Genomic DNA, 15,287 nt, shown 5'->3' on the forward strand with positions numbered 1-15,287 from the left:
AGTACCTTAAAACTCTTTCGCCACGCTTAATGCTGTAAACGATTCAACTAATTGTAAAGCAAATTACACATGTATACATCCTATAAGTAATCAATCAAGCTTGATAATTACACGGTGTGTACCGGTCATAACTGTCAGGGCTGGTTCTAACTTCCGTACAAACTTCTATAGCCATAACGACGAGTTTTTTCCAATTGTGTTAAGGGATAGGATCTTAAATGCAGCAGTTTTCACTGTTATTTTACGAATTTCCCATATGTTTATACTCAATCTATCCCTATAGATCGGCGAACGTAATCACCAGATGTAAGATCCTTTTTTTCTAACCAGCTTCACAAACGAGGACTGTCTTTTCAAAAGGGCTCATTTTTGTATGGATTTCATAGAGAAATAAGTCCCTTTGAAAGACAAATCATATTTCCTTTTCATGTGTCATGGTATCTGAATGTTTTAAATGCTCTAGTAATGATCGTTTCCTGCTAATCAGCCATAGGAAGTCTATAGAGTAACGAGTCATTGCACATACGTAATGCTAGGAATCCTGCAGGGGTACTTATAGCGAGGTGAAACACCTGGTGTGACAAGGCCTGTGATCATATCGTTATGCGGCTTTTATATTGACTGTGTATGTGTAGTTAGCAATCATGCAGTAACTACAAATAAGCATGTTGACGTTCCTTAAATCGTCGGGCGGTTGAAGATTGGTCCTTATCTTCGAGCAACACCGGCTTCCGACACATCGGAAGGGAGGGGCCCAAGCGATATCTCACCGTACAAATCTTTCTGCCATTTTTCGCGGGGGGAAAGGTGCACACAGTCGCACTTCTCACATACTTACATACAAAATCCAATCTGTAATGACGACACAAATACATAGAAAATGACACACGTCAAAGACAAATCTTGCAAACCTCGATCTCTTTTTGTGTACGGACGAGTGACAAGTGTCACAACACGCACACTAACACATTTTCGTTGAAGTATGTATTGTATTCTGAGAGATGAGAAGTCGGATTTGTCGCTCGACCGATCCGCAATTTGTACTGAGCGAGCGAAATCGATAAATCCAACAATTACATGAGACTAAAATATAATAATTGTGTTTGAATGTAATTAAACGTATGATATGTAAAAAAAATATTACATGTAAAATGTAACACTTTCTTTTTGTAAATTTGATGTCCCCGACCTCTTTTTATAACAAAAAACCGAGCAAACAGGCATTTTTGTGCAGCAATGTTCACGCGCGCGTCTGGACTCGGTCTAGTGAAAAATCCAAGTGCAACTAGTTTTATTACCCGCGCTAGATTAGATTGACGCGCTAATCTTGTACCTCGGCAGAGGGGAAAATAGTGCGAATGCCGCCTCCCTTCCGTGTTGCTCGAAGGTCCTTATAGTATTACCCTTTTCCAGGCTTAGTACGATTTATCGACCACATACGCGCCGATAGAATTTCAACTTTAGCATTCCGATTTAAAGTTCAAAATTGATTGGAATTTTGGGAAATGTGATTTGTCTTCAAATGAATCATCAAAGCTGGATCAATTGGAATATGTATATGTAGGTATTTGGATTTTTTGGGAAAACCTCGTAGATTAGTGAGGCCTGGAAAAGGGATTATTGTTTAAAATATTGAGCTTTGTTTTCCTGTATGCTATCACTAAGATCATCACTTTTCCAGGTTGTCAGTGTGTCTACGTGATTTACGTGGCACTTTCTTCTTACAATATTTTATCTTATATTTAAGTATAATTGTCTCGTCTGTGTTTAAGAATAAACATATTTATATTCTATTCTACTGTACCTACCAGCCGTAGCAGTGCTTCACAACCTTTTTTGCGTCGATCCCTCTTGGTGCCAATTTTTTTCCTTCCCTCTCTCTAGTTTCCTACTACTAAAACTAAAAATCAAAATCAGTGCCCTCCTTTTACCGTCTTGCTACGTCCCCTAGAAACATCTCCCCCTAGGGGTTTCCATGTTTTCCAACTAGTGGGCACGGGAAATGTGCCCACTATTTGGGAAACATGAAAACTCCTGCCCTCTGGAAACAAATTAACGCCTTAATAACAATGGAGTGGCATTGGATAGATAACAGGTGAGGCCACGGTCAATCAAGTCCAAGGGAAAAAAAAGAATAGCCCTGCGGCCTCTAATTAAAACGAACTATGGAATTGTGACGTCACGACGCATAGACAATAGGCGGGTAAAAACTATTTTGAATGGAGAAACGGATATTATGAATAGCAATTTGTTATTTTTCTCTTCCTCTTTGGGAGTCAGTGAAGTCTATGTCAGTCACTGCGCTATGTGACCACGTCATATTTAAATGGACATCGTGGGTATTATAGCAATTCTCCCATACATTTTGTATGAAGTACATTGAAATCGCTGCACGATTCACATAATGCACGCTGCATTTGCACATATCTTTTAGTAGGTAGTTATGTTGTTCAATATATTATGTCATTATGTAATCATCTTAACCCATTTAGCCCGACCAGGTGTTATTTTAACACCGCTTTATATATATATTTTTGGGTTTTTTGTAGTTGCTAATTGATATCGAAAAATCATATGAAATCCTGGGGTAAGATTTTTTGGTTTTAGGGTTATCTGGGATAACAATGTGTCGATCCGGAAGACATACGATAGCCTCCTAAGGCCCAGCCATACAAATGAAAAATCCAGAATTTGCCTCTGAAATTTGAACCTTTAGTGCAGGGAATAGAGTTGATTTTGGATTTGTTAAAATTGAACGAAACAAAACAAATGCGACTCTGTTCCAATTGAATATGATTTAAATTTCATCGAACTGAATAAGTACTTTAGGTAGGACCTTGGGCCTTAGGAAGATTAGGGTAAAGCATATTATTGTATACAGGATTTTTTAAGTGAGAATTAGATGTTTTAGTTATTTAGAAATACCTACTGTTATCAATATTTAATTGTTTTAGTAGTTTATGTTGCTATACCCTTGCAGGGTTCATGTTGAGACTGTATATATGTCGCAGTCGGATCGTATAATCCGCCGTATTACATTACGGCTAGCCGTTTTCAAAAACAGGGGCGTTTTGAAATGCGGCGGTTTAACGATTAGCCGGATTGAATGCGGCTGAATGAGAATCCGCCGGAATGTATTCGGCGCCATACGTTCTTCAACACGGCTAGCCGTAATGTAATACAGCGAGTCATTAGCCGCCGCTTTGATAGTTTTTAGTTCCCATTTTTAACACCCGTGGCGCTGCCTGACAAACGCTGGGGTGTCCATCAAATCTGGAGTTCGTCGGACTGTTTCTTTTCAAAAAACATTTCTTTCGCAACTTAACTAGACGGAGCCCCGCTTCGCGGGGCTCCTATTTCTGAGCGGTTTGCCCTTCGGGCATCTGAAGCTACCTAACGAACCTAACCTACCTACCTATTGATTTAGTGAGACGTCCGTGAAAACATTACACTTTGGGGAAAAAAGCGTAGGTAGGTAAGTAGGTTAGGTTCGTTAGGTAGCTTCAGATGCCCGAAGGGCAAACCGCCCAGAAATAGGAGCCCCGCTTGCGGGGCTCCGTCTATTTAAGTTGCGAAGGAAATGTTTTGGAAAATAAACACATGTAGTGCGGTGGGACCATGGTAAAAATAAATTAAATTGCAAACATTGTCAAACTCCGGTTACGTAGGCGACCGAAAGAACTGGTCACTCTACAATCTAAAATAGTAGTACGATGCGGCTAAACGTTGGCCGCCTTATTGAAGAACGTATCGCAATGACAATCCGGCTAATCGTCGAACCGCCGCATTTCAAAACGCCCCTGTTTTTGATAACGGCTAGCCGTAATGTAATACGGCGGATTATACGATCTGACTACGACATATATATTATAAGATCCTCTGTACACATGAAACGCAATAAAATATATGAGTATGAGTATGAGTAACATTTAAAACGCCATTTTTACCGATTTTTAATTGACCGGAGCGTAGCGAAGGTCTACGTTTCGACTGGAGCATTTTGCTTTTGTATGTCCGGATGTTCTCCTCTACAGGTCGCAATTCTTAACCGAATCTCGTGAAAGTTTGTAACTGGATTCTATGTCTAAATAATTTTTTTTTGTCCGTCCGGTTTTTTGAATTTTTTTAAAATGGCGGAGTCGTGATAGCTCGCGCCTAAACAAATAGTGGTATCGGTACCATACGAGTGTTTTCTTTTTGAGATATGTTTATAGATTAAATGGCCAAAAATTCATAAAATTTATTTCGCTGGTTTCGGAGGTATTGAGGTATTTAATTTTAACTAATTTTAATTTGAGAAGGAGTAGCTAAATTTCGTCAACCCATCTAAGAACTATTTGGCTCAGTTTGTAAACGTTCGCTTTTTCTGTTTGCACAGAGGGTCTGGGTTCGATCCCCAGTAATTGTATGCTGGGATATTTGAAACTTTTTGTATTTTTTTTCACATAAATTTAGTGTTGTTTTTTTTTTTTAATTTACTATATTTAAAGCTCTTAGCACCATGTTATTTAAAGCTCTGCTCGCGAGGTCTACAGCTCACAGAGCCACTAGTATAAGTATCTTCAGAGACTTTATGTCTTAAGCGCCAATGACGATAAATTATCTTTAAAAACACAATTAACTAACATTACAATAGGGTATTTTCCTACTAGTCAAATCTTACTTTACTAGTTTTAGTTTTAGTTACTTTTTTAAAACTTTCAAAACGATTTGCTAATATGGAATTTACTTTTTATACTTTTTATATTTCTATCCGATTTATTAAATAGAACTTGTGTTTAAAAATAACTCCTATCTGTGTTTTTCTAATAATTATCTGGTGCTTTATTTCATGCACGGTGTAAAATAATTTATTTTAAATACAGGATAATACCCTATTGAAATCATCTTGTCAGAATAGGACAATAGGATCGATATAGGTATGTAATAATTTTTTTACAGGTTTAGTGATTCAGCTTTTAACATGCGTTTCACACGTGATATTACGTATTTTATTGCTAGCTTACGAATACGATTATTAGCATTAGTACATAACGTTATAATCAATTTACTGTGGCATGCCTATTATGGTTGCTTGCTTACCATTGGTTTATTGAAACTGATATTTTTGGTTGGCATGTTAATGGAAAAAATGTGTTTCAAGATCCCTACGGAATTGAAAAAAGGTTACATTGGCAATTAGCATGTGTATAAAAAGACCTATTTTACGTCACCCTACCTGTAAGTAGCATTTACCGCCCGCTGCGGCTAACAAAGATATGTGGTTATTTCCCTAGTCAGGCGAAAATATTAAATTGTGTATTGGAATACTTAATAAATGAAAAATAATAATAAATAAACCCGGGGGACCTTTCATAGGTTGGTATACATGTATACATATATTATATTTTCTATGTATTAGTTTAATTTTAAGTAGTTTTATTTTTATGTTAGTTTAGTTTTAATTTGTATAGTTTATAGATGGTTTAAAGGTGGCGCAGGCGCGTTTTCCGGGCGGGGCGTGAGCGTTTTATATGTAAAAGCGGCGCGCCCCGCTCACGCGCCGCCTTCAAAACTCGCCTATGTGACGGAGCCTTTAATGAAAAATGTTTTCATGTTTAGCGAAATGGGGACTTAGGTAGATGTATATCTATAATTCTATATATTGCTATATATATATCATTTTCTCTTGGAAGTAAATGATACCCGTAGTTACGCAAAATGCACTTAACGTAGCGAAAGCGAAAGCTAAAAGCGCAGGCCATCATTTAATAAAAATAAATATCAGTTTTCTATCTCATTTTATTCGAAATAAAACCCTAAACTAAGTGTAGTGCATATTGCATATACTCGTATATGAACAATTTGTTTAACCTCATATTAAGAAGCATTGTTACAAAATTGCATTGCCACGGAGATTATTTACTTCACAACAGACATTATCTTTAGCGTAACCGTTAAGTAATGGGACCGTTTAGAGTAATTGTAAATAAAACATATAAACGTACTAGTGCTCGAAATGCTAATAAGATGACACCTTGCTGTCACCTCTATTGACAATGACTTAAGTTTCAAGATGACATGTACTGGGACCGCGTCGAGCACCAGTACGTTTACCTTAGTCCTACGCTCCACATACGGATGTCTTATATCTCGTATAATAAAATGGACTATCGCCATCTGATATTCAGAGCAGCCAATGTGCTCAAAAATATTTGATGTAGCTTTTGATACTAGAGGCTTTGTTCAGATATTTGTAAACACCTTGGCCACTTTGATATATATGATGGCGTCTGTACAGATACACATTAACTTTATTCGTTTTTATTACTGTTACACTCGCGTTATAAACCTGGATTATTTTCTTTAAGAGCGCTATTACATTTCGGCGTTGAGCGAGTTTAGGTATTTTACGCGCTGCGGCAGGCCGTGCGAGCTCAGTATGGCGATCCCTTCTACCACACTCGCACTACAATGATGGATTAAACATTCTTGATCCTTCGCGAAGCATATTGAAATCAACCATAACAACACTAACTGTACTTAACTTTTAAAGTTCTAAAACTGTTATTTGGTAAGTACGAAAATACTAAATGCAGTGCAAATGTACATAGGGGCTGTTCATAAATTACGTCATCTATTTTTGACGATTTTTGACCCCCCTTCCCCCCACCCCTCAAATCATCCAAAAATCAAGCTTCGGATGAATCTGTTTCCTCCTACGTCATGTTACCATCATCCGATGTCCAGACCCCCCCCCCCCCCCCCACTCCTCCCATTTGAAACGACGTAATTTATGAATAGCCCCATACTCGTACTTATGAAGGTATATTACTCGAAAGAAATTATAGGTACCTACTCGCTTATTTACATGTTTCGTCATTGCATTTGGTACCTATAGGTTGTAAAGTTTGTATCAACGAGGGTTTAAAAACGAACTGGTACTGAGGATCTGATGATGATTAAGGTGGTCACGGATACCAATCAACCATGTAGTAACATGATTAGGCTCGTTTGATTCGTCTCAACAAGATCTTTGACACTGAAGATACACAGGGTCTGATGATGGAGCTGGAAGGTGGCCACGGGTACCAGTCTATCATGTAACTAAACAACTTCGTGTTTGGGCTCGTTTGATTCGTCTCAACAAGATCTTTGACACAAGACAGTACTCAGGGTCTGATGATGGAGCTGGAAGGTACCATTACCAATCAACCATGCAACTAAACCACATCGTGTTTAGGATCGTTTGATTCGTCTCAACAAGATCTTTGACACTAGGTGATACTCAGAGTCTGATGATGGAGCTGGAAGGTGGTCACCGGTAACAATCAACCATGCAACTAAACCACTTCGTGTTTAGGCTCGTTTTATTCGTTTCAACAAGATCTTTGACACAAGATAGTACTCAGGGTCTGATGTTGGAGCCGGAAGGTGGTCACCGGTACCAATCAACCATGTAACTAAACCACTTCGTGTTTAGGCACGTTTTATTAATCTCAACAAGATCTTTGACACAAGGTAGTACTCAGGGTCTGATGATGGAGCGCGAAGGTGGCGACGGGTACCTGTCTATCATCATCAGCTCCATCATCAGACCCTGAGTAGTATCTTGTGTCAAACATCTTATTGTGACGAATCAAACGAGCCCAAACACGAAGTGGTTCAGTTACATGGTAGACTGGTACCCGTGGCCACAGTCCAGCTCCATCATCAGACCCTGAGTACTAACTTGTGTCAAAGATCTTGTTGCGACGAATCGAACGAAGCCAAACACGAAGTGGTTTAGTTGCATGGTTGATTGGTACCGGTCACCACCTTCCGGATCCATCATCAGACCCTCAGTACTACCTTGTGTCAAAGATCTTGTTGCGACAAATCAAACGAGCCTAAACACGAAGTGGTTTAGTTGCATGGTTGATTGGTACCGGTGACCACCTTCCGGCTCCAACATCAGACCCTGAGTACTATCTTGTGTCAAAGATCTTATAGAAACGAATAAAACGAGCCTAAACACGAAGTGGTTTAGTGGCATGGTTGATTGGTACCGGTGACCACCTGCCGGCTCCATCATCAGACCCTGAGTACTATCTTGTGTCAAAGATCTTGTTGAGACGAATCAAACGAGCCTAAACACGAAGTGGTTTAGTTGCATGGTTGATTGGTACCGGTGACCACCTTCCGGCTCCATCATCAGACCCTGAGTATTATCTTGTGCCAAAGATCTTGTTGAGACGAATCAAACGAGCCCAAACACGAAGTGGTTTAGTTGCATGGTTGATTGGTACCGGTGACCACCTTCCGGCTCCATCATCAGACCCTGAGTACTATCTTAAGTCAAAGATCTTGTTGAGACGAATAAAACGAGCCTAAACACGAAGTGGTTTAGTTGCATTGTTGATTGGTACTGGTGACCACCTTCCGGCTCCATCATCAGACCCTGAGTACTATCTTAAGTCAAAGATCTTGTTGAGCCGAATCAAACGAGCCCAAACACGAAGTGGTTTAGTTGCATGGTTGATTGGTACCGGTGACCACCTTCCGGCTCCATCATCAGACCCTGAGTACTATCTTGTGTCAAAGATCTTGTTGAGATGAATAAAACGAGCCTAAACACGAAGTGGTTTAGTTGCATGGTTGATTGGTACCGGTGACCACCTTCCGGCTCCATCATCAGACCCTGAGTACTATCTCGAGTCAAATAAATACATATAGAATGTCAGGTCGTTTCAAATATTTTTAATCCTGTCCGGTAGTTTATTAAACTGTACAATTATAAATTATAATACTATAAAAACAGTGCTAGGATCAAAGTCTCTCGTTGCGGTTTACACGCACACAGTATAGCGTTTTACACGGCGCCCGCCGCACACAATGATAAAAAACCTCGTCGTCGCCGTTGAAAATGTGCGGAGCCGACCGACACACGTCCTGCCTCTACAAGCTCTGCCGCGGCACTGAGCTGGCGCAGCGCGCGTCATCGGTAATATAGAGTAGTTTTCAAAAAATTGCCAAAAAATTATAGTAGAATTTCATAAACACTAATGTATACCAACAGTATAAGCAAACGTTGCAGATTGCTTGAGTATGAAAATGACTTCGATATTAAGTAGATTTTCGTAGGAATTGACACTTGTTTCGGAGAGAAAATCGAGTTCGTTTTACTTTGATTTTCTCTTTCTCAAAGGTATGTAGGAAAAATATAGTTTGATATGCCTAAAGTACAGGGTATTAGTAATACAAAATAGCCAGGTTTAGCAGAGTAAAATTCTCAACATTTCCAAATAAGAGCTCGCCATTCAGTGCTTCACGGGGTTTTTCGAAAACGACCATTAGAAAAAAAATCATTACTAATTTAATAAGTCCTTTTTCTAATATTTACAACGATATTTATAAAGATAAGAAGACGCTTTTACTGGAACAAGTACTCATTGTTTCTAATAATGAGCGCAAAGTCCTGAATTTCGTCGACTAGTATCATCAATTTTGCATTATTTCGACTTTTCTTGTAAGAGCGCTCTTAAATGTTTATTCAAGATGTGAGATGGGTACTTTAAATTTATGAGTTTGTCTTATGTGGATGTTAGCAAATCTGTTTTCTTTACAAGGAAGATTTATCTGTATCTATAGAGTAGATATCTGTAGAGGAAATGCGAGTAACACTCCCTTCAAGTGGCGGTCAACCCGTGAATGGTCGATGCGAAAACCAGTAAACTGTCATCCACCAGTGAGTGGTTAATGAGGTGTTGACGTATTTAGAGGTGAAATAAGGCTCCGTCACACTTCGAGAACGCGCCTGTGTGACGGAACCTTCAAAAACAGTTTTTCCTAAAACAAATTAATTGCTAAGAATTTCGATCTAAAGGTGCATCCTCGCCGCAATTAACTTTTGTGGAGCAACAATATGCAACAGTAAAGCGCCAATCACCATTCTACAAACCCGGGGTTAACCGGTTAAGCCGTTAACACAATGTCAAATTGTACTGTTAACAATGGTAAATACAGGTTTAAACGGTTAACCTCGGGTTAGTGGATGGTGCAAGTGGCTCTAAGTAACTAGATAAGTTATTATAATGTTACCGTGTTGTGCAGTGTTGGTCCATAAAAGGTAACTGCGGCGTGGATTTACCTTAATGTTAAATAGGTAGGTAGGTAAGGTTATATTACAATTGTTTTTTGAAACTGAATAAATTATAAATGAGAACGGAGAAATCGTATCATGACGTTTGCAAAAAAACTAATCAGAAAGGCAGCGTAGAGCCGTCGTGAAATTCTTTCTTCGCCCAATTTCTTTACCCAAAACAAAGCGGTCTTTCGAGCCAAATAAACGGCTAGAGCGAGCGCCTTCAAAGTGTGTCAATTAACAAAGAAAATAAGAAGATACAACCTTGTAATCTGAACCTTCTCAAATTAACACAACTCTCCCGTGTGTACACTTAGAATTTTGTTAGAAGAAGTTAATGAATAGGTATTTAAAAATTATTTGGCTGGTGTCGGGGGTTTATTAAAAAGATTATTATATGTTTGAAATATGATTTTAGCTAACGGATGTCCAAGTCAATATTATCAAAATAAAAAAGGCCGTAAACACATTTAGAACCTTCCCTTTTTTGGAGACTGGTCAAAAACATCGCGACTCCGACTAAATGCCTGAGATAAAAAAAAAAACAAATAATACCTACAAGGCTTGGAATTGGAATCAAATAAATCAACGAAAACGTCCGCCGTCTTAGCTTGCAGTGAAATTGCCGGCAAACAAAAGCCTACTTTATTAATTAACAATTACTCTATTTTTTGCCTACACAATTGTTCCGCTTACTCCGACCTTAATCTATGATTTGATCATTAATTGCTTGTCGTTTAAGCCGTTTAAAAAGTTCGCGAATTGTCTATGGGTGTGCCAGTTTTTGCCGGGACCCTGTTTGCACCCGGTTTTACTTATAAACTACCTGGGGTGTCATTACAATAGCCTACCGAGCGTGAGCGAGTTAAAAGCTCAGGTGGACCAGTATAAAATACAAACATTATTACACATAGTTGTCATGGATCCCGGGATTACTTTAGACTGGTGCAACTGGTGCAAGTGCATGCAATGGGAATGAAACGGGACGGGTTGGTAAGTTAGTACAGGTGGTCGCTCGAGGCCGGTTCATATCCTGCGGCGACTGTTTGTGAAACACCTTGTTTCTGTGTTGGTTTCGGTGATTATTTTCATACGGGTTGTGTGGATAGGCTTTTAGCTGTTTATCTTTTTGCTAACGGTAGTTTTTACTATTTTGATGTAATAAAACTTGCAAAAGTTTCATGCTTAAAGTAAGTGCGACCGCTGGAAGACGAGGAATCGAAAACTGGCTTTAATTGAACTTGTAGTTTGTAAGTCAGTTACGAGTGGAATTAATATCCTGTCTTAGGCTTGTATATAAAATATTTATCAAGCTAAACCGTCCATTCTAGACAGTTATGATGGCTTCTAATCAACAGACACGCAATAGTTATCAGTCTGCAATAAATTGTTAACTCCAGTCTGTCAAACAAACTACTTAATGATCGGTACCATTCTGAAAACAGTTTACCGTGTTGGATTAAATTTCGCGACATGAAAACCTCTAGCGTTACATTTCAGTCGGCCTCAGGGATTAGTTTGAATGTTTAAAGCCTTGCGTGACAGGCGGATCGCGGAGGTAAAGGCAAAATGCCGACATGGCATGGCAGAAATAGCTAACGTTGACTGCTTTCGAGCTGACACGATATTGTACGCGGCAGACCTGTAATGCATACCCATGCACTAAAAAAAAAACACGTAACTTTGTCTATAACCTTTTCGAATCGCAACATTCGCAACGGACTTTTTTAAAATGTATAGGCCAGCCGCGCATTCGATAAAACCTGATGTGTCGTTTAAAAAATAAAAATGCTCAGGCATTTATCTCACGGCCAAAGCTTCAAATGTAGGGTGCATTGCACCTAACACGGTTCGCATATTTTATTACATATTATCCTGACTTTATGTTGTTGTATGTCCAAATAGGCAATTCAAAACTGGTATTTTTTAAATGTACCGTTATCGCGAAAGAGCTAAGTAGCGCGGTTAGTCACATCACAGTGGTAATGGTAATATTATTCTTAATTAAGATAGGTACTAAATTTGACAAAGGCACTCGTAAATCAAGCACATTATGAAACCAGAGACTATTAAGGTATTCGAGATAACTTTTTTTTAATAATCACAGATAAACTTATGTTTGTAAACTGCTATTATTAGCAGTTTCATCTCAGTCAGTAGACAAGTGTTAACCTAGAGACAATGGGAGAGAAAATCCAAGTATAGTAAGTGGCGTGTCTACTGTCTAGTCCCGTTAGTCGCATGCGCATAGCAACGAACAGTACCCAATGATGCATTTTATCTTATCGACTGAAGATACCTGTTGCATAGAATCGCACTGCGATCTAGGTCTCACCTGAATAAACATGATATCCACGTATTATAAATCTAACAGCTACGCAAACCAGTTTTTATAATAAATACGTGCGTTTATATTGACAAATTGGTAAATACCTATATTAATTTTATACGTCATATGTTTCGTTTTGCAAGCAAATAACGTCATGTAACTATGTCATCGCGGTGAACAAAATTGCTGTGAAATTGCAAATTAAAATAAATAATAATTTGACGTCACTGAACCTACTCCGTGTTAATTTTTCATGGATTTTGCCACCTCAAACGGGCAATTACGAAAAATAAATGAATAGTTTCAGGTCTCATCATAGTTAGCTGAGGTCAAGATTTTTTGTTCACAAAATTACCTGGTGAACGTCAAGGCTCAAGTTTTTGCGTTCATTTCGTTGATTGCAGCAACAATGACATTGGGTGGCGTTTCATTTGTTAAACTTTGTTTTTAACGTCTACGCGGATGTGTACTGACGTAAATAGCATCACATCACATGGGGAGAGACCGAGTTACCGAATGTATCGGGCCGTTTGAAAATAGAACGTGAGTTCGGGCGACTCGACCGTTCAGATAACGTTTATCGGCCCAACGCGGCAATAAGATACGTAATAAAACCTTATCACAATGCGGACACGTTTCTCCGAATGTTACTAAAGTATACGCTGTTATTGAATGTAATCTGAGTTACGAAGTAATACGAAAGTCTCTGTTTCATCTCGCCGTTCGTAACGGTTATAGGTTATGTTATGTGATGTCGGGCGGTCGGGTGTGGCGTGCGGCCAGCTGATCGCGATCGCACGCACCCTAAATGCAGGTGTTCATAAAATAAAGCGTATTGATTTAGGCCGTAGGGACGTAGGCGGACCCTCGACTTAAAAAACGTTGTAAAAAAAAAACAATTTTGTCTATTGTTTTGATGTTTACTAACCTTGATTCCGGAGCGTCCCTGTTGCTTCAGCAGAACGTTCTCGGGCTTCATGTCGCAGTGTATGATCCTGTTCTTGTTTAGAGCATGAAGACACTGCAGGAGACTGTGCGAAAACTTGCGGACAAGCTGCAAGGAAAAACCTTGGAACTTGTTTTTTCGTATTAACTCGTATAAGTTTATCGAGAGCAGCTCGAATGTGATGCAAGTGTGGTTACGGAAGGTGAAGGAGTCGAACATATGGATAACGTTCATTGTGTTGTCTTTATCTTGCTCTCTGAGGTGCTCCAGTATGCGAATCTCCTCCTGAGCTTGTCTGTGGAAGCGTTTCTCGTTGCGCACCATCTTCAGCGCGCAGTTCTCTCTCTTCTTGTGATCATAGGCCTTCATCACCTGGCCGAAGCTGCCCTTCCCGATCACCTTCAACACCTCGTACCGGTACGCGATGTGATCGTGCGGGATGTGTATGTAAGAGCCCTGTTCGTTGTCGTATTCACAATTGTTCGGGAAGCCTACCAGTCCCGGGCGCTTCTTCGCGTTGGCGCCTATGAAGTACACTTGGGGGTAATCGAATATCTCGCGGTGTTCGTAAGGGGTCAGTTTGTTCATGTAGAGTTTCATGACCTGTTCGGGGCTGGCCGCTGCCGCCGGCGGCCGCTTGTCGGGCGGTTGCGCGGCAGCAGCGGGCGGCGCCGGCGGCCCGGGCTCCAGCGGCGGCAGCGCCCCGTCTCGCAGCAGCGCCCGCCCGAACGCGTGCGCGCTCCCCAGAGGCATGTCACCGGTCATGGCCGCGCGAGTCCCGCCACCACCGCCTCCGCCTCCGCGCTCGCTCGCCGTGGCCGGGCCGAGCCGCTCGCTGCACGCGCACGCACCACGCACACTGCACTTCACTGCACTTGCACCGCCACAGCTTGCACTCGACGACGGCGCCACTCCGGCACTCTGTACCACATCTCACATACACCGAGAGGAGCGAGACCCGCACTTCCACTTATGAGGGCACATTCCGTCTCGGATACGATACGATGGAGCCGCGGCCGCTGACTATACCGTGCGACGCGAACGTGAAACGCAAACAAAGACCCCTTGCGGCTTGCAGGCCGACCCGACGACAGAACCAGAGAGAAAATAGAAACTGGTCGGTAGAGTCATTGAACCGTTCGGCCGCGCGGAGCTCATGAGAGCGAGTGAGACGGAAAGCTTTGCGCTTACTCAATGTGGTGCTAGATGGCGCTGCGAACACAATCAGCGGAGTTTATAGTATTATTCAAGACCCAATGTATTTTTTTTTCAGTGAACTATGGAATATTGTATTCTGCCACGGTGATTTCTACTTTGGTGAATTGTCAGTAGTAACAAATTATATTACACACTAAAATTTAAAAATAATATTCAAGTATGTTTTCATACTTGCCCTTAATCATAAAGTGAAAGAGATAAAATCAAGCTGAAATTTTAAAGTTTAGACAGTAATACAAGTTTCTCATAATTTAAGTTAAGAATGATTTCAATTTAATATACCAAAACTTCTTTTGAAACGAACATAATAAATCGAATTTACCCATTTTATCTTTTTGACAGCTGATTCATTTGCATAGTGAATGGGAGAATTAAATCGGGTCTCGATTAATACTGTATTTGTCTATGGTGAATTGTCATTGAACGCCATCTACCGATCGACAGAAAACTGACAGTCGACCGACCGACACCGACAGCAGACAGCGGAAGAATTTCATCCAACCACTACCAGCCTACACACGTCTTTTCTTTTCTATTCCATTGTTTTCTGTCGCAAAATACAATCGTAATTTCACCCAGCAGTGATTTTCGTCAAACTGTATCAAAACATGTGTTAAAACTGGACAGTGTAATAAAGTGCACAAGAGTTCGCGGTGTTAAAAAACGTAAGTGAAGGTGTTTCTATATTTGAA

General features: G+C 40.2%; 2 protein-coding genes across 2 annotated transcripts in view; one reads left to right on the plus strand and one right to left on the minus strand.

The window, feature by feature from the left end:
• The window catches only part of LOC134801476 (dual specificity tyrosine-phosphorylation-regulated kinase 2), a 213,231-nt gene extending 198,575 nt beyond the window's left edge, over positions 1 to 14,656 (minus strand). The window contains exon 1 of the mRNA XM_063774083.1: positions 13,360 to 14,656. Coding sequence (XP_063630153.1) covers positions 13,360 to 14,142 — 783 coding nt within the window. The 5' untranslated portion in view covers positions 14,143 to 14,656. The remainder of the gene's footprint in view (positions 1 to 13,359) is intronic.
• Positions 14,657 to 14,943: 287 nt separating this feature from the next.
• Positions 14,944 to 15,287, plus strand: part of LOC134801522 (transmembrane and coiled-coil domains protein 2) — a 97,486-nt gene continuing 97,142 nt past the window's right edge. The window contains exon 1 of the mRNA XM_063774134.1: positions 14,944 to 15,260. The gene's annotated coding sequence lies outside the window, so the exon portion shown is untranslated. The remainder of the gene's footprint in view (positions 15,261 to 15,287) is intronic.

The sequence above is a fragment of the Cydia splendana genome, chromosome 22, assembly GCF_910591565.1.
Source record: "Cydia splendana chromosome 22, ilCydSple1.2, whole genome shotgun sequence".
Taxonomy (NCBI): domain Eukaryota; kingdom Metazoa; phylum Arthropoda; class Insecta; order Lepidoptera; family Tortricidae; genus Cydia; species Cydia splendana.